Below are 20,467 nucleotides of genomic sequence, written 5' to 3' on the forward strand. Positions count from 1 at the left end.
CACAGTCCTCAAGCTATGAAAGAAGTATCTCGGATACTTGCATGGGCGGAATCCAGCTCCTGTCTAATTTCTGCGGTCCATATCCCAGGTATAGACAATTGGGAAGCGATTATCTCAGTCGCCAGACTTTACATCCGGGAGAGTAGTCTCTTCACCCAGATGTGTTTTTCAGATTGTTCAGATGTGGGGGCTTCGAGAAATAGATCTGATGGCTTCTTATCTAAACAGGAAACTTCCCAGGTATCTGTCCAGGTCCAGGGATCCTCAGGTGGAAGCAGTGGATGCATTGACACTTCCTTGGAGTTTTCAACCTGCTTATTTCTTTCCGCCTCTAGTTCTTCTTCCAAGAGTGATTTCCAAAATCATAATGGAGCGTTCATTTGTACTGCTGGTGGCTCCAGCATGGCCTCACAGGTTTTGGTATGCGGATCTTGTTCGGATGTCCAGTTGCCAACCTTGGCCACTTCCGTTAAGGCCAGATCTATCTCAAGGCCCATTTTTCCATCAGGATCTCCAATCATTAAATTTGAAGGTATGGAGATTGAACGCTTAGTGATTAGTCATAGAGGTTTCTCTGACTCAGTGATTAATACTATGTTGCAGGCTCGTAAATCTGTATCTAGAAAGATTTATTACAGAGTTTGGAAGACTTACATTTCATGGTGTTCTTCTCATAAATTCTCTTGGCATTCTTTTAGAATTCCTAGAATTTTACAGTTTCTTCAGGATGGTTTAGATAAGGGTTTGTCTGCAAGTTCCTTGAAAGGACAAATCTCTGCTCTTCTGTTCTGTTCCACAGAAAAATTGCTAATCTTCCTGATATTCATTGTTTTGTACAGGCTTTGGTTTGTATCAAGCCTGTCATTAAGTCAATCTCTCCTCCTTGGAGTCTTAATTTGGTTTTGAGGGCTTTACAGGCTCCTCTGTTTGAGCCTATGCATTCTCTGGAAATTAAATTACTTTCTTGGAAAGTATTGTTCCTTTTGGCCATTTCTTCTGCTAGAAGAGTTTCTGAATTATCTGCTCTTTCTTGTGAGTCTCCCTTTCTGATTTTTCATCAGGATAAGGCGGTTTTGCGGACTTCATTTAAATTTTTACCTAAAGTTGTGAATTCCAACAACATTAGTAGAGAAATTGTTGTCCCTTCATTGTGTCGTAATCCAAAGAATTCTCTGGAGAGATCTTTACATTCTTTGGATGTGGTTAGAGCTTTGAAATATTATGTTGAAGCTACTAAAGATTTCAGAAAGACTTCTAGTCTATTTGTTATCTTTTCTGGTTGTAGGAAAGGTCAGAAGGCTTCTGCAATTTATTTGGCATCTTGGTTAAAGCTTTAAATTCATCATGCTTATTTGGAGTCGTGTAAATCCCCGCCTCAGAGGATTACGGCTCATTCTACTAGGTCAGTTTCTACTTCCTGGGCTTTTAAGATTGAAGCTTCTGTTGATCAGATTTGCAAAGCAGCAACTTGGTCTTCTTTGCATACTTTTACTAAATTCTACCATTTTGATGTTTTCTCTTCTTCAGAAGCAGTTTTTGGTAGAAAAATACTTCAGGCAGCTGTTTCAGTTTGATTCTTCTGCTTATAATTTCAGTTTTTTTCATTATGAAGATTTTGATTTGGATTGTGGATTTATTTTTTAGCGGAATTGGCTGTCTTTATTTTTATCCCTCCCTCTCTAGTGACTCTTGCGAGTTCCACATCTTGGGTATTTGCTATCCCATATGTCACTAGCTCACTGACTCTTGCCAATTACTTGAAAGAAAACATAATTTATGTAAGAATTTACCTGATAAATTAATTTCTTTTATATTGGGAAGAGTCCATGAGGCCCACCCTTTTTATGGTGGTTATGATTTTTTGTATAAAGCACAATTATTCCAATTCCTTGTTGATGCTTTCGCACTTTTTTCTTATCACCCCACTTCTTGGCTATTCGTTAAACTGAATTGTGGGTGTGGTGGGGGTGTATTTATATCAGTTAAATTCTTACATAAATTATGTTTTTCTAAGGAGGCTGTTGTTCAGGAGCCTCCTGTTCAAGCTGTAGCTCAGCTTTCTCCCCATTCCTCGTAGTCTCATTCCTCTTCACATGCAGTGCTCTGCGTCTCGTCTCAGGCTAGTTTTTCTTTAAAGGATTTGTCTACTCTCATATCTCCTGCTATATCTGATGCATTGTCTGCTTTTCCTGTGTTTCAGGGTAAACGCAGAAGGACTTCTGACTCTGTTGCAGTTTTATCTAATGTTCCTTCTCATAGGACTGAGGAAGAAGATATTTCAGTTGCATCTGAGGGTGATATTTCAGACTCTGATAGTGTGTCTCCTTTGACTGATTCTGAGGTGGTTTCTTTCAGATTTAAGTTGGTGCACCTCCGTTTGTTACCCAGGGAGGTTTTGACTACTTTGGATTATTCTGATTCACTGGTCATAGTTACTCCCAAGAAGGCTAGTAAGCTTAATAAGTTTTTTGATGCTCCTTCCGTGGCGGATGATTTTCCTGTCCCGTATAGGGTTTCAGAGATTATTTCTCGGGAATGGGAGAAGCCTGGTATTCCTTTTTCCCCTTCTCCTATTTTTAGGAAGATGTTTCCTATTGCGGATTCTATTAAAGGGACACTGAACCCAAATTTTTTCTTTCGTGATTCAGATTTATCATGCAATTTTAAGCAACTTTCTAATTTACTCCTATTATAAAATTTTCTTCCTTCTCTTGGTATCTTTATTTGAAAGGCAAGAATGCAAGTTTAGATGCTGGCCCATTTTTGGTGAATAACCTGGGTTATTCTTGCTGATTGGTGGATAAATTCATCCACCAATAAAAATGTGGTGTCCAGAGTCCTGAAACAAAAAAAAAATAAGATGAGATGCCTTCTTTTGAAATAAAGATAGCAAGTGAACAAAGAAAAATTGATTATAGGAGTAAATTAGAAATTTGATTAAAATTACATGCTCTATCTGAATCACAAAAGAAAAATTTGGGTTCAGTGTCCCTTTAAGGCATCTTGGCAGACAGTCCCTAAGGTTGAGGGAGCTATTTCCACTTTGGCCAAGAGGACCACTATTCCTATTGAGGATAGTTGTGCTTTTAAGGATCCCATGGATAAGAAGTTGGAGGCTTTACTTAAGAGGATTTATGTTCACCAGGAGCTCCAATGGCAGCCTGTTGCGTGTGTTGTTACGCTTACCAGTGCGGCTGCCTATTGGTTTGATGCATTGTCTGATTCTATTCTTCATGAGACTTCTCTGGAAGAGTTTCAGGATAGAATTAAGGCTTTAAAATTGGCCAATTCTTTTATTGCGGATGCCTCTTTACAGGTTGTTAAGTTGGGAGCAAAGATTTCTGGTTTTGCTGTTTTGGCTCGCAGGGTTATGGTTAAAGCCCTGGTATGTGGATGTATCCTCTAAGTCTAAGCTTTTATCAATTCCTTACAAAGGGAAGACTTTGTTTGGGCCTGGTTTGGCTGAAATTATTTCTGATATTACTGGTGGAAAGGGACATTCTCTTCCTCAGGATAAGAGAAATAAACAGTTTATCAGAGTAATTTTCGTTTCTTTCACAACTTCGCTGGTAAGTCTTCCTCTTCCTCCTCCAAGCAAGATCAATCCAGATCTTCTTGGAGACATAATCAATCCTGGAGCAAGGGGAGGCAATCTAAGAAGCCTGCTGCTGACTCAAAGTCAGCATAAAGGGCCTGACCCCGATCTGGGAATGGATTGCGTGGGGAGCAGGCTGTTTTTGTTCGTTCAAGCCTGGGCAAGGGATGTCCCAGATCCTTGGGTAGTAGATATTATATCCCAGGGATACAGACTGGAGTTAAAGACTTTTCCTCCCAGGGGCAGGTTTCATCTTTCAAAGTTATCGGTAAATCAGTTAAAAAGCGAGGCATTCTTAAGATGTGCCCAGGATCTTTCCGATATGGGAGTGATCATGCCTGTTCCAGTTCAGGAGCAGGGACTAGGGTTTTATTCTAATCTTTTTATCGTTCCCAAAAAGGAGGGAACTTTCAGACCCATTTTAGATCTCAAATTGGTAAACGGATTTCTCAAGGTTCCATTGTTCATGATGGAGACTATTCAGTCTATTCTACCTCTGGTTCAGGAGGGTCAGTTCATGACTACAGTAGATCTGAAGGATGCATATCTACATATTCCTATTCACAAGGATCATCACAAGTTTCTTAGATTCTCTTTTCTAGACTAGCTTGGACAATATTCTAGTTCAGGCTCCATGTTTTTAACAAGCAAACTTCCACACAGAGTTGTTGTTGTCTTTTCTGCGCTTCCACTGTTGGAAGGTGAATTTAGGAAAAAGTCCCTTGATTCCGGCTACAAGGTGGTATTCTTGGGAACCGTTATAGATTCTGTGGAAACATTTGTTCGATTCATGTCTGGCTCTTCAGTCATCTCCTCGGCCGTCGGTGGTCCAGTGTATGGAGGTTATTGGTCTGATGGTTTCGGTCATGGACATCATTCCGTTTGCTCGGTTTCATCTCAGATCTCTGCAGTTATGCATGCTCAGACAGTGGAACGGGGATTATACAAACCTTTCTCCGAAGATTGTTCTAGATCAGGCTGCAAGAGATTCTCTTCCGTGGTGGTTGTCTCTGGATCATCTTTCCCAGGGAACCTGTTTTCACAGGCCTACCTGGGTGATTGTGACCACGGATGCCAGTCTGCTGGGTTGGGGAGCTGTCTGGGGTTCTCTGAATGCTCAGGGTCGGTGGACCCTGGAAGAATCGGTTCTTTCTATAAATGTCTTTGAATTGATTGCAATTTTCAATTCTCTCCTAGTCTGGCCTCAATTGGCTTCAACCCAGTTTATCAGATTTCAGTCGGACAATATAACATCTCTGGCTTACATGGATCATCAGGGAAGTGGATTTTCTGAGCAGGCAGTCTTTTCATCCGGGGGAGTGGGAACTTTATCTGGAGGTGTTTTCCAGTTTGATTCTCAAGTGTGGTCAACCGGAGTTGGATCTTATGGCATCTCGTCACAAGCTTCCGAAGTACGGTTCGAGGTCAAGGGATCCTCAAGCGGTTCTAATAGATGCTCTAGCAGTTCCTTGGAAGTTCAGTCTGGCATACGTGCTTCCTCCATTTGCCCTTCTTCCTCGAGTAATTGCTCGGATCCGACAGGAGAGGGTGTCGGTAATTCTCATTGCACCGGCGTGGCCTCGCAGGATCTGGTATGCAAATCTGATGGAGATGTCATCCTTTCCACCTTGGAGTTTTCCGTTGAGCAAGGATCTTCTACTTCAGGGTCCCTTCCTTCATCCAAATCTCGTTTCTCTGACGCTGACTGCTTGAAGATTGAATGCTTGATTCTATCTAAGTGTGGTTTTTCTGAGTCAGTTATTGAGACTATGAATCAGGCACGTAAGCCTGTAACTAGAAAGATTTATTACAAGATATGGCGTAAATATCATCTGTACTGGTGTGAATCTAAGGGCTACTCTTGGAGTAGAGTTAGGATTCCTATAATTTTGTCTTTTCTCCAGGAGGGTCTGGAGAAATGTTTGTCTGCTAATACCCTGAAGGGTCAAATTTCTGCTTTATCTACTTTGTTACATAAACGCCTGGCGGATGTGCCAGATGTTCAGTCTTTTTGTCAGGCCTTGGTGAGAATTCGGCCTATGTTTAAGTTTGCGACTCCTCCTTGGAGTCTTAATTTAGTTCTGAGAGTTCTTCAACAGGCTCCGTTTGAGCCTATGCATTCTTTGGATATTAAGTTGTTAACCTGGAAGGTTTTGTTTTTGGTTGCTATCTCTTCGGCTCAAAGAGTTTCGGAGATTTCTGTTTTGCAATGTGAGTCTCCTTCTTATTTTTCATTCTGATAAGGTGGTACTTCGTACTGCATTAGGGTTTCTTCCCAAGGTTGTTTCTGATAAGAATATTAATCAGGAGATTGTTGTTCCTTCTTTGTGTCCTAATCCTTCTTCTCATAAGGAACATTTGTTGCACAATTTGGATGTAGTTCGTGCTTTGAAATATTATTTGCAGGCGACTAAGGATTTTTGCCAGTCTTTGGCCTAGATTTGGAGTTCGGCGGTAAAAGGGCTGTTAACGCTCCGCGGGCTTTTTTCTGGCCGCACCATAAATTTAACTCTGGTATCGAGAGTTTAAACAAATGCTGCGTTAGGCTCCAAAAAAGGAGCGTAGAGCATTTTTACCGCAAATGCAACTCTCGATACCAGAGTTGCTTACGGACGCGGGCCGGCCTCAAAAACGTGCTCGTGCACGATTCTCCCATAGGAAACAATGGGGCTGTTTGAGCTGAAAAAAAACCTAACACCTGCAAAAAAGCAGCGTTCAGCTCCTAACGCAGCCCCATTGTTTCCTATGGGGAAACACTTCCTACGTCTGCACCTAACACTCTAACATGTACCCCGAGTCTAAACACCCCTAACCTTACACTTATTAACCCCTAATCTGCCGCCCCCGCTATCGCTGACCCCTGCATATTTTTTTTAACCCCTAATCTGCCGCTCCGTAAACCGCCGCAACCTACGTTATCCCTATGTACCCCGAATCTGCTGCCCTAACATCGCCGACCCCTATATTATATTTATTAACCCCTAATCTGCCCCCCTCAACGTCGCCGACACCTGCCTACACTTATTAACTCCTAATCTGCCGAGCGGACCGCACCGCTACTATAATAAAGTTATTAACCCCTAATCCGCCTCACTAACCCTATCATAAATAGTATTAACCCCTAATCTGCCCTCCCTAACATCGCCGACACCTAACTTCAATTATTAACCCCTAATCTGCCGAGCGGACCTCACCGCTACTATAATTAAATGTATTAACCCCTAAAGCTAAGTCTAACCCTAACACTAACACCCCCCCTAACTTAAATATAATTTTAATCTAACGAAATAAATTAACTCTTATTAAATAACTTATTCCTATTTAAAGCTAAATACTTACCTGTAAAATAAATCCTAATATAGCTACAATATAAATTATAATTATATTATAGCTATTTTAGGATTAATATTTATTTTACAGGCAACTTTGTAATTATTTTAACCAGGTACAATAGCTATTAAATAGTTAAGAACTATTTAATAGTTACCTAGTTAAAATAATAACAAATTTACCTGTAAAATAAATCCTAACCTAAGATATAATTAAACCTAACACTATACTATCATTAAATTAATTAAATAAAATACCTACAATTACCTACAATTAACCTAACACTACACTATCAATAAATTAATTAAACACAATTGCTACAAATAAATACAATTACATAAACTAGCTAAAGTACAAAAAATAAAAAAGAACTAAGTTACAAAAAATAATAAAATATTTACAAACATAAGAAAAATATTACAACAATTTTAAACTAATTACACCTACTCTAAGCCCCCTAATAAAATAACAAAGCCCCCCAAAATAAAAAATTCCCTACCCTATTCTAAATTAAAAAAGTTACAAGCTCTTTTACCTTACCAGCCCTGAACAGGGCCCTTTGCGGGGCATGCCCCAAGGATTTCAGCTCTTTTGCCTGTAAAAAAAAAACATACCATACCCCCCCCAACATTACAACCCACCACCCACATACCCCTGTTCTGATCAGCCAATAGAATGCAAGCTCAATCTGATTGGCTGATTGGATCAGCCAATCGGATTGAACTTGATTCTGATTGGCTGATTCCATCAGCCAATCAGAAAATTCCTACCTTAATTCCGATTGGCTGATAGAATCCTATCAGCCAATCGGAATTCGAGGGACGCCATCTTGGATGACGTCCCTTAAAGGAACCGTCATTCGTCGGGAGACAACGGAAGAAGAGGATGGATCCGCGTCGCCTGCTTCAAGATGGACCCGCTCCGCACCGGATGGAAGAAGATTGAAGATGCCGCTTGGAGAAGATGTTTGCCGGTCCGGATGTCCTCTTCTTGCCGGATAGGAGGAAGACTTTGGAGCCTCTTCTGGACCTCTTCAGCACCGGATGATGGATCGCCAACCCCCGCTTGGGTTGGATGAAGATGTTGGAGCCAGGACGGATCGGTGAACCTGGTATGGTGAAGACAAGGTAGGAAGATCTTCAGGGGATTAGTGTTAGGTTTATTTAAGGGGGTTTGGGGTAGATGAGGGGTATGTGGGTGGTGGGTTGTAATGTTGGGGGGGGGGGGTATGGTATGTTTTTTTTTTACAGGCAAAAGAGCTGAAATCCTTGGGGCATGCCCCGCAAAGGGCCCTGTTTCAGGGCTGGTAAGGTAAAAGAGCTTGTAACTTTTTTAATTTAGAATAGGGTAGGGAATTTTTTATTTTGGGGGGCTTTGTTATTTTATTAGGGGGCTTAGAGTAGGTGTAATTAGTTTAAAATTGTTGTAATATTTTTCTTATGTTTGTAAATATTTTATTATTTTTTGTAACTTAGTTCTTTTTTATTTTTTGTACTTTAGCTAGTTTATGTAATTGTATTTATTTGTAGCAATTGTGTTTAATTAATTTATTGATAGTGTAGTGTTAGGTTAATTGTAGGTAATTGTAGGTATTTTATTTAATTAATTTATTGATAGGGTAGTGTTAGGTTTAATTATATCTTAGGTTAGGATTTATTTTACAGGTAAATTTGTTATTATTTTAACTAGGTAACTATTAAATAGTTCTTAACTATTTAATAGCTATTGTACCTGGTTAAAATAATTACAAAGTTACCTGTAAAATAAATATTAATCCTAAAATAGCTATAATATAATTATAATTTATATTGTAGCTATATTAGGATTTATTTTACAGGTAAGTATTTAGCTTTAAATAGGAATAATTTATTTAATAAGAGTTAATTTATTTAGTTAGATGTAAATTATATTTAAGTTAGGGGGGTGTTAGTGTTAGGGTTAGACTTAGCTTTAGGGGTTAATCAATTTATTAGAATAGCGGTGAGCTCCGGTCGTCAGATTAGGGGTTAATAATTGAAGTTAGGTGTCGGCGATGTTAGGGAGGGCAGATTAGGGGTTAATACTATTTATGATAGGGTTAGTGAGGCGGGTTAGGGGTTAATAACTTTATTATAGTAGCGGTGCGGTCCGCTCGGCAGATTAGGGGTTAATAAGTGTAGGCAGGTGTCGGCGACGTTGAGGGGGCAGATTAGGGGTTAATAAATATAATATAGGGGTCGGCGGTGTTAGGGGTAGCAGATTAGGGGTACATAGGGATAACGTAGGTGGCGGCGCTTTGCGGTCGGAAGATTAGGGGTTAATTATTTTAAGTAGCTGGCGGCGACGTTGTGGGGGGCAGGTTAGGGGTTAATAAATGTAATACAGGGGTCGGCGGGGTTAGGGGCAGCAGATTAGGGGTACATAAGTATAACGTAGGTGGCGGTCGGCAGATTAGGGGTTACAAATTTAAATCGAGTGGCGGCGATGTGGGGGGAGCTCGGTTTAGGGGTACATAGGTAGTTTATGGGTGTTAGTGTACTTTAGGGTACAGTAGTTAAGAGCTTTATGAACCGGCGTTAGCCAGAAAGCTCTTAACTCCTGCTATTTTCAGGCGGCTGGAGTTTTGTCGTTAGAGCTCTAACGCTCACTTCAGAAACGACTCTAAATACCGGCGTTAGGAAGATCCCATTGAAAAGATAGGATACGCAAATGGCGTAGGGGGATCTGCGGTATGGAAAAGTCGCGGCTGAAAAGTGAGCGTTAGACCCTTTAATCACTGACTCCAACGCCTCTAACGCTGGTTTTGACGGCTACCGCCGAACTCCAAATCTAGGCCTTTATTTGTTGTTTTTTTCTGGGAAATTTAAAGTTCAGAAAGCTACAGCTACTTCTCTTTCTTGTTGGTTGAGGAGTGTTATTCACTTGACATATGAGACTGCTGATCAGCAGCCTCCTGAGAAAATCACGGCTCATTCTACGAGGGCTGTTTCTTCTGTTAAGTGTGATCAGTCCACGGGTCATCATTACTTCTGGGATATTACTCCTCCCCAACAGGAAGTGCAAGAGGATTCACCCAGCAGAGCTGCATATAGCTCCTCCCCTCTACGTCACTCCAGTCATTCTCTTGCACCCAACGACTAGATAGGATGTGTGAGAGGACTATGGTGATTATACTTAGTTTTATATCTTCAATCAAAAGTTTGTTATTTTAAAATAGCACCGGAGTGTGTTATTATCTCTCTGGCAGAGTTTGAAGAAGATTCTACCAGAGTTTTTGTTATGATTTTAGCCGGAGTAGTTAAGATCATATTGCTGTTTCTCGGCCATCTGAGGAGAGGTAAACTTCAGATCAGGGGACAGCGGGCAGATGAATCTGCATAGAGGTATGTAGCAGTTTTTATTTTCTGACAATGGAATTGATGAGAAAATCCTGCCATACCGATATAATGTCATGTATGTATACTTTACACTTCAGTATTCTGGGGAATGGTACTTCACTAGAATTACACTGTAAGAAATACATAAAGCTGTTTAATAACTAGAGATTATGTTTAACGTTTTTGCTGGAATGTAAAATCGTTTTCATTTGCTGAGGTACTGAGTGAATAAATGTTTGGGCACTATTTTTCCACTTGGCAGTTGCTTAATCTGTTTTCTGACAGTTTCTGTTCTCCCTCACTGCTGTGTGTGAGGGGGAGGGGCCGTTTTGTGGCGCTTTTACTATGCATCAAATATTTCAGTCAGCAACTCATTGTATTCCCTGCATGATCCGGTTCATCTCTACAGAGCTCAGGGGTCTTCAAAACTTATTTTGAGGGAGGTAATTTCTCTCAGCAGAGCTGTGAGAATTATAGTTTGACTGAGATAAAAAACGTTTATTCTGTAATTTGTTTCCTGCTTTCAGAATTTGTTATCTTTGCTAATGGGATTAAACCTTTGCTAAAGTTGTGTTGTTTACAAGGATTGAGGCTATAACTGTTTCAATTTATTAATTTTCAACTGTCATAGATCTTCTGTGCTTCTTAAAGGCACAGTACGTTTTAATATTATTCTAATTGAATTGTATTTCCAAGTTGCAAGTTTATTTGCTAGTGTGTTAAACATGTCTGATTCAGAGGATGATACCTGTGTCATTTGTTGCAATGCCAAAGTGGAGCCCAATAGAAATTTATGTACTAACTGTATTGATGCTACTTTAAATAAAAATCAATCTGTACAAATTGAACAAATTTCACCAAACAACGAGGGGAGAGTTATGCCGACTAACTCGCCTCACGTGTCAGTACCTACATCTCCCGCTCAGAGGGAGGTGCGTGATATTGTAGCGCCGAGTACATCTGGGCGGCCATTACAAATCACATTACAGGATATGGCTACTGTTATGACTGAGGTTTTGGCTAAATTACCAGAACTAAGAGGTAAGCGTGATCACTCTGGGGTGAGAACAGAGTGCGCTGATAATATTAGGGCCATGTCAGACACTGCGTCACAGGTGGCAGAACATGAGGACGGAGAACTTCATTCTGTGGGTGACGGTTCTGATCCAAACAGACTGGATTCAGATATTTCAAATTTTAAATTTAAACTGGAAAACCTCCGTGTATTACTAGGGGAGGTGTTAGCGGCTCTGAATGATTGTAACACAGTTGCAATACCAGAGAAAATGTGTAGGTTGGATAAATATTTTGCTGGGTACCGACGAGTACTGAGGTTTTTCCTATACCTAAGAGACTTACTGAAATTGTTACTAAGGAGTGGGATAGACCCGGTGTGCCGTTCTCACCCCCTCCGATATTTAGAAAAATGTTTCCAATAGACGCCACCACAAGGGACTTATGGCAAACGGTCCCTAAGGTGGAGGGAGCAGTTTCTACCTTAGCTAAGCGTACCACTATCCCGGTGGAGGATAGCTGTGCTTTTTCAGATCCAATGGATAAAAAAGTTAGAGGGTTACCTTAAGAAAATGTTTGTTCAACAAGGTTTTATATTGCAACCCCTTGCATGCATTGCGCCGATCACGGCTGCAGCGGCATTCTGGATTGAGTCTCTGGAAGAGAACATTGGTTCAGCTACTCTGGACGACATTACGGACAGGCTTAGAGTCCTTAAACTAGCTAATTCATTCATTTCGGAGGCCGTAGTACATCTTACTAAACTTACGGCGAAGAATTCAGGATTCGCCATTCAGGCACGCAGGGCGCTTTGGCTAAAATCCTGGTCAGCTGATGTTACTTCTAAGTCTAAATTGCTTAATATACCTTTCAAAGGGCAGACCTTATTCGGGCCCGGGTTGAAAGAGATTATCGCTGACATTACAGGAGGGTAAAGGCCATGCCCTGCCTCAGGACAAAGCCAAAGCCAAGACTAGACAGTCTAATTTTCGTTCCTTTCGTAATTTCAAAGCAGGAGCAGCATCAACTTCCTCTGCACCAAAACAGGAAGGAGCTGTTGCTCGCTACAGACAAGGCTGGAAACCTAACCAGTCCTGGAACAAGGGCAAGCAGACTAGGAAACCTGCTGCTGCCCCTAAAACAGCATGAATTGAGGGCCCCCCGATCCGGGATCGAATCTAGTGGGGGGCAGACTTTCTCTCTTCGCCCCAGGCTTGGGCAAGAGATGTTCAGGATCCCTGGGCGCTAGAGATAATATCTCAGGGATACCTTCTGGACTTCAAATACTCTCCTCCAAGACAGAGATTTCATCTGTCAAGATTGTCAACAATCCAGACAAAGAAAGAGGCGTTTCTACGCTGTGTACAAGAGCTCTTGTTAATGGGAGTAATCCATCCAGTTCCACGATCAGAACAGGGACAGGGGTTTTACTCAAATCTGTTTGTGGTTCCCAAAAAAGAGGGAACTTTCAGACCAATCCTGGACTTAAAGATCCTAAACAAATTCCTAAGAGTTCTATCGTTCAAGATGGAGACTATTCGGACAATTTTACCTATGATCCAAGAAGGTCAGTACATGACCACTGTAGATTTAAAAGATGCTTACCTTCACATACCGATTCACAAAGATCATTATCGGTACCTAAGGTTTGCCTTCCTAGACAGGCATTACCAGTTTGTGGCTCTTCCATTCGGATTGGCTACAGCTCCAAGAATCTTCACAAAGGTTCTGGGTGCTCTTCTGGCGGTACTAAGACCGCGGGGAATCTCGGTAGCTCCATACCTAGACGACATTCTGATACAAGCTTCAAGCTTTCAAACTGCCAAGTCTCATACAGAGTTAGTGCTGGCATTTCTAAGGTCACATGGATGGAAGGTGAACGAAAAGAAAAGTTCACTCGTTCCACTCACAAGAGTTCCCTTCCTGGGGACTCTTATAGATTCTGTAGAAATGAAGATTTACCTGACAGAGGACAGGCTAACAAGACTTCAAAGTGCTTGCCGCACCCTTCATTCCATTCAACACCCGTCAGTGGCTCAATGCATGGAGGTAATCGGCTTAATGGTAGCGGCAATGGACATAGTACCCTTTGCACGCTTACACCTCAGACCACTGCAACTGTGCATGCTAAGTCAGTGGAATGGGGATTACTCAGACTTATCCCCTTCTCTGAATCTGGATCAAGAGACCAGAAATTCTCTTCTATGGTGGCTTTCTCGGCCACATCTGTCCAGGGGGATGCCATTCAGCAGACCAGACTGGACAATTGTAACAACAGACGCCAGCCTTCTAGGTTGGGGTGCCGTCTGGAATTCTCTGAAGGCTCAGGGACAATGGAGTCAGGAGGAGAGTCTCCTGCCAATAAACATTCTGGAATTGAGAGCAGTTCTCAATGCCCCTCCTTGCCTGGCCCCAGTTGACAACTCGGGGGTTCATCAGGTTTCAGTCGGACAACATCACGACTGTAGCTTACATCAAACCATCAGGGAGGGACAAGAAGCTCCCTAGCTATGATGGAAGTATCAAAGATAATTCGCTGGGCAGAGTCTCACTCTTGCCACCTGTCAGCAATCCACATCCCGGGAGTGGAGAACTGGGAGGCGGATTTCTTAAGTCGTCAGACTTTTCATCCGGGGGAGTGGGAACTTCATCCGGAGGTCTTTGCCCAAATACTTCGACGTTGGGGCAAACCAGAGATAGATCTCATGGCGTCTCGACAGAACGCCAAGCTTCCTCGTTACGGGTCCAGATCCAGGGATCCAGGAGCAGTCCTGATAGATGCTCTGACAGCACCTTGGGACTTCAGGATGGCTTACGTGTTTCCACCCTTTCCGTTGCTTCCTCGATTGATTGCCAGAATCAAACAAGAGAGAGCATCAGTGATTCTAATAGCACCTGCGTGGCCACGCAGGACTTGGTATGCAGACCTGGTGGACATGTCATCCTGTCCACCTTGGTCTCTACCTCTGAAACAGGACCTTCTGATACAGGGTCCCTTCAAACATCAAAATCTAACTTCTCTGAAGCTGACTGCTTGGAAATTGAACGCTTGATTTTATCAAGACGTGGGTTTTCTGAGTCAGTTATTGATACCTTAATACAGGCTAGGAAACCTGTTACCAGAAAGATTTACCATAAGATATGGCGTAAATACCTATATTGGTGTGAATCCAAAGGTTACTCTTGGAGTAAGGTTAGGATTCCTAGGATATTATCTTTTCTACAAGAAGGTTTAGAAAAGGGTTTATCTGCTAGTTCTTTAAAGGGACAGATCTAGCTCTGTCCATTCTGTTACACAAAACGTCTGTCAGAAGTTCCTGACGTCCAGGCTTTTTGTCAGGCTTTGGCCAGGATTAAGCCTGTGTTTAAAACTGTTGCTCCACCATGAGTTTAAACCTTGTTCTTAATGTTTTACAGGGCGTTCCGTTTGAACCCCTTCATTCCATTGATATAAAGTTGTTATCTTGGAAAGTTCTATTTTTAATGGCTATTTCCTCGGCTCGAAGAGTCTCTGAATTATCAGCCTTACATTGTGATTCTCCTTATTTGATTTTTCATTCGGATAAGGTAGTCCTGCGTACTAAACCTGGGTTCTTACCTAAGGTAGTTACTAACAGGAATATCAATCAAGAGATTGTTGTTCCTTCTTTATGCCCAAATCCTTCTTCAAAGAAGGAACGTCTACTGCACAACCTGGATGTAGTCCGTGCTCTAAAATTTTACTTACAGGCAAACTAAGGAATTTCGACAAACGTCTTCTCTGTTTTGTCATTTACTCTGGGCAGAGGATGAGGTCAAAAAGCTTCCGCTACCTCTCTTTCTTTTTGGCTTCGTAGCATAATTCGTTTAGCTTATGAGGACTGCTGGACAGCAGCCTCCTGAAAGAATTACAGCTACATTTCTACTAGAGCTGTGGCTTCCACTTGGGCCTTCAAGAATGAGGCCTCTGTTGAACAGATTTGCAAGCTGCAACTTGGTCTTCGCTTCATACTTTTTCCAAATTTTACAAATTTGACACTTTTGCTTCATCGGAGGCTATTTTTGGGAGAAAGGTTCTTCAGGCAGTGGTTCCTTCTGTATAAAGAGCCTGCCTATCCCTCCCGTCATCCGTGTACTTTTGCTTTGGTATTGGTATCCCAGAAGTAATGATGACCCGTGGACTGATCACACTTAACAGAAGAAAACATAATTTATGCTTACCTGATAAATTCCTTTCTTCTGTAGTGTGATCAGTCCACGGCCCGCCCTGTTTTTAAGGCAGGTAAATATTTTTTAATTTATACTCCAGTCACCACTTCACCCTTGGCTTTTCCTTTCTCGTTGGTCCTTGGTCGAATGACTGGGAGTGACGTAGAGGGGAGGAGCTATATGCAGCTCTGCTGGGTGAATCCTCTTGCACTTCCTGTTGGGGAGGAGTAATATCCCAGAAGTAATGATGACCCGTGGACTGATCACACTACAGAAGAAAGGAATTTATCAGGTAAGCATAAATTATGTTTTCTTCTACTTGGGCTTTCAAAAATTGTGGTTCTGTTGATCAGATTTGCAAGTCTGCCACTTGGTCATCTTTACACACTTTTTCTAAATTTTACAAATTTGATACTTTTGCTTCGGCTGAGGCTGTTTTTGGCAGAAAGGTTCTTCAAGCAGTGGTGCCTTCTGTTTAGGTTAACTGTCTTGTCCCTCCCTTATCATCCGTGTCCTCTAGCTTGGGTATTGATTCCCAATAGTAATTATGATCCGTGGACTCACAGTGTCATTAGAAAGAAAATGAAATTCATTCTTACCTGATAAATTTGTTTATTTTTTGACACAGTGAGTCCACGGCTCTGCCCTGTATTTTCAGACAGTTTATTTTTTTTCATAAACATCAGGCACCACTGCACCTTTTATATTACTTTCCTTTCTCCTTTCCCTTTGGTCGAATGACTGGGGTTGTGGGTACGGGGAGTGGTATTTAACAGCTTTGCTGTGGTGCTCTTTGCCTCCTCCTGCAGGCCAGGAGTGAATATCCCAATAGTAATTATGATGATCCGTGGACTCACCGTGTCAAGTAAGAATAAATTTCCTTTTTTTTAGGCCTAAAGAGGGCTTTAAGAAAGCTTAACTGTCTGAACAAATTGGTAGAATGCATTTTTTTATGTTTCTGTGTGGGAAGTAAAAAGTAAATGGTCCCTTCTGTGTCCTTTATTTTATCCTTTGGTAACACTAAATGCTAACTCATGGCCATGTGGCACATTTTTCATTTCTTTGCAGGGGAGGCTTAGCAGAGAGGCTCAACCGGCTACAGAATAGAGAGAGGTCTGCAGTTAGCTTTTGGAGGCATCAGTGTGAATCTGAATGCAAGATGCCTTTAGGTAAGAGCTTTGGCTAATGGTTTTAAGCTGCAAACAAATATATCATTTATACATTTTAACTCTGGTTATGTAAAAATCATAATAAACAGCCACTATTTGTAAAATTGCACTTCTGGATTCCATTTTGCATTAATTTACATTATTATATATATATATACACACCTTCTTCTCTGGTTCCACATTCATCCCTTCATATGGATATTCAAATATTTTATATACATTGATTTGTTTATTTAATTAATTAAGCACTGCATTGCAATATATAGGCAAATAAAATAAAATGCTTATTAAGCATTCACACTGTAATTGTACTGTTTTACCGTCTTAGAACAGTCTAATGGCACCATCCATTGAAAAGCCTTTTGAGTGTTGTTTCTCATATGCTTTTTTTGTGGCCACATATGAACATATATACATGAGCTCCTTCACTTATCAAGCAAACACAGTGTAGAATGTTGTAGAGTCAGGGTTGCATTCTAGAAAAGGGTACAACAACCTACATTTTCAGGGGTAAATGGTTAAAGCTTATTGCAGTTATATGGGGATCCAATATATCTTTAAAATTCAGTCTAGCTACTGATTGTTTATATAATTATTTTACATCTAGAAATAACTTTGAATTTTTATTAGACTTTATCATACATTAAGACCCTAACCACAGTGCTCAGCCATGAAATTTACAACATAGAAACACATTAGAAAAGATAGTGTATATTTTCTGCCATCTTCTGATAATTACCATACTGGATTAGTGTGATAAAGTGTAAATACAATGACACCTTTATTAGTTGGAAAAGTCTTAATTTATTAGAGTTAAATTACAGACAAGGAGTCAAAATAAATAATACAACTATACTGTAAAGTTATTTTGCTGCACATATTTAATCATTGCCTTTTTAAAGTCACATTGGAGTGTTGCTTTTAACATCTAAAATAGGACATTTTAAAAAGTAGTAAAGTTTTTTTCTTTCACCTCCTTAAAAGTGTTACCTCTGCTTAAATAAAAAATGATATATATATATATACTTACACAATAAATTAATGTTTTTTATTAAAGGGCCATAATACCCAAATGTTAAAACACTTGAAAGTGATGCAAGCTGATTAGAAAATATCACCTGAACATCTCTATGTAAAAAAGAAAGGTATTTCTCCAACATAGGTGTGTCCGGTCCACGGCGTCATCCTTACTTGTGGGATATTCTCTTCCCCAACAGGAAATGGCAAAGAGCCCAGCAAAGCTGGTCACATGATCCCTCCTAGGCTCCGCCTACCCCAGTCATTCTCTTTGCCGTTGTACAGGCAACATCTCCACGGAGATGGCTTAGAGTTTTTTAGTGTTTAACCAGTTTCAAAGAAGGAACGTTTGTTGCACAATTTGGATGTTGTTCGCGCTCTAAAATTCTATTTAGATGCTACAAAGGATTTTAGACAAACATCTTCCTTGTTTGTTGTTTATTCAGGTAAAAGGAGAGGTCAAAAAGCAACTTCTACCTCTCTCTCTTTTTGGATTAAAAGCATCATCAGATTGGCTTACGAGACTGCCGGTCGGCAGCCTCCCGAAAGATCACAAGCTCATTCCACTAGGGCTGTGGCTTCCACATGGGCCTTCAAGAACGAGGCTTCTGTTGATCAGATATGTAGGGCAGCGACCTTGGTCTTCACTGCACACTTTTACCAAATTTTACAAGTTTGATACTTTTGCTTCTTCTGAGGCTATTTTTGGGAGAAAGGTTTTGCAAGCCGTGGTGCCTTCCATTTAGGTGACCTGATTTGCTCCCTCCCTTCATCCGTGTCCTAAAGCTTTGGTATTGGTTCCCACAAGTAAGGATGACGCCGTGGACCGGACACACCCGATGTTGGAGAAAACAGAATTTATGTTTACCTGATAAATTACTTTCTCCAACGGTGTGTCCGGTCCACGGCCCGCCTGGTTTTTTTTTTTTAATCAGGTCTGATAATTTATTTTCTTTAACTACAGTCACCACGGTACCATATGGTTTCTCCTATGCAAATATTCCTCCTTAACGTCGGTCGAATGACTGGGGTAGGCGGAGCTAGGAGGGATCATGTGACCAGCTTTGCTGGGCTCTTTGCCATTTCTGTTGGGGAAGAGAATATCCCACAAGTAAGGATGACGCGTGGACCGGACACACCGTTGGAGAAAGTAATTTATCAGGTAAACATAAATTCTGTTTTTACCTCAAAAGTTCCTCAGTAGCCACCTCCATTGTAAAGGATTTCTAAGCAGCATTTTAGTGTGTTTGTCCTGGGACATCTGAAGGGACTAGCATCGTGCACTCTCATATTATTTCACCAATCAGGTAAAGGAAGCTTACTATGAAATCTCATGAGAGTTAAGTGAAATCTCATGAGATCACAGTAAGAGTTCATGACCTCAGCACTGCTGATGCTGATTGGCTGCTGTTCATCTTATTTCATTTTTTTTTTATTTTTTTACCTGCCAGCAGAATTTATTTTGTCTCTTTATGGAGGGTAGTACTCTTCAACATGGGACGGGAGTTTTAAGTAATCCTGTCAGTCTCTCAGTGAGGGCTTGGATGAAGTTAGAGTCCGGAGATGCAGGAAGAGTCTTTCTGCGAAACCTTCCTGACTCATGTTAACAGCTCCTTAAGCAATCAGCGTTGTCGAACTTCGCTTCGCTGCCTGCTTTCTTCTCTCAAGTCCATGGCGGGAGGTGAGGCTACTATGCATCACACTTGAAGGGCCGTGTTCCTGTTCCACGGCGTAGATTCTTGTAAGATCGTTTCATTTTACTTCTTCATGAATGTACTTTAACCTCATTTGTTCCTGCGAACTTCATGAAAAATACAGGGTCTCAGTGAGATTCCTTTAAAGGGACACTCAATCAAAATAAACTTTCATTATTCAGATAGAGCATGCAATTTTAAACAACTTTCTAATTTACTTCCATTAACAAAATGTGCACAGTCTTTTTATATTAAACTTTTTGAGTGACCAGCTCCTACTGAACATGTGCAAGAATAAGTGTGTATGCATTTGTGAATGGCTGATAGCTGTCACATGGTACGTGTATGCATTTGTGATTGCTGATGGCTGTCACATGGCACCAGGGGGAGTGGAAAAAGACATAACTTTTAAAATTTGTCAGAAAAAAATCTACTACTCATTTGAAGTTCAGACTAAGTGCTATTGCATTGTCTTGTTATCTTGCATTTGTTGATTATGCAAATCTACAGTGTTGACTGGTCCTTTAAGTTTCTTGGAATCAAGGGTTAATATCTCCTGAGTGGGGGTTATGTGATTCAATTTGCTTATGTGTAGTATTTACTGGGCTTGTGGCTTAGAACATAACGTCCTGTTCCATTTCCACATTCCTAACTGTGTGGCGACGGAGAATTTTAGTCCACTAGTGTCTGATACATAGGAGGTAGTGAGTGCCCCAGCCATTGTGGGTGTCAAGTGTGCCGTTCAAATTGTTTTATATATATAGTCAATTTTTGGGTATCCTTGATCCGGTCATGGAGGATACTGATGTTGAGATCGGTCAGTTTTCTGATTCAGATTCTTCGTCCAGTGAAGAATGCGAATTGGCCCCATTGACTCAGGTCAGTTGGTTATGTTCTTTAGACCGTGATAGAGCGCCCTTGTTCCTCGGGCTCGGGGATTCAAGAGACTGTTTGCGCGTCTGCAATGTCCAGATGTTTGTTCGCGATTGTGCTCATGCCCGATTGCTCAAGGCCCTCGGCCTCTGGAGGGCATGTACAGTTCCCTTTCGTACAGGCTGGCTCGCCCTTAGTGTTTTACTCAGACACATTTTTGAGCTGCTTGGG

At 41.1% G+C, this 20,467-nt stretch overlaps 1 protein-coding gene across 1 annotated transcript in view; it reads left to right on the plus strand.

Annotated features, from left to right (window-relative positions):
• Positions 1–20,467, plus strand: part of SPIDR (scaffold protein involved in DNA repair) — a 1,635,101-nt gene that overhangs the window by 720,349 nt on the left and 894,285 nt on the right. The window contains exon 7 of the mRNA XM_053715026.1: positions 16,552–16,652. Within this exon, the coding sequence (XP_053571001.1) occupies positions 16,552–16,652 (101 nt within the window). The remainder of the gene's footprint in view (positions 1–16,551; positions 16,653–20,467) is intronic.

Source organism: Bombina bombina, chromosome 5 (genome assembly GCF_027579735.1).
Source record: "Bombina bombina isolate aBomBom1 chromosome 5, aBomBom1.pri, whole genome shotgun sequence".
NCBI classification, from domain to species: domain Eukaryota; kingdom Metazoa; phylum Chordata; class Amphibia; order Anura; family Bombinatoridae; genus Bombina; species Bombina bombina.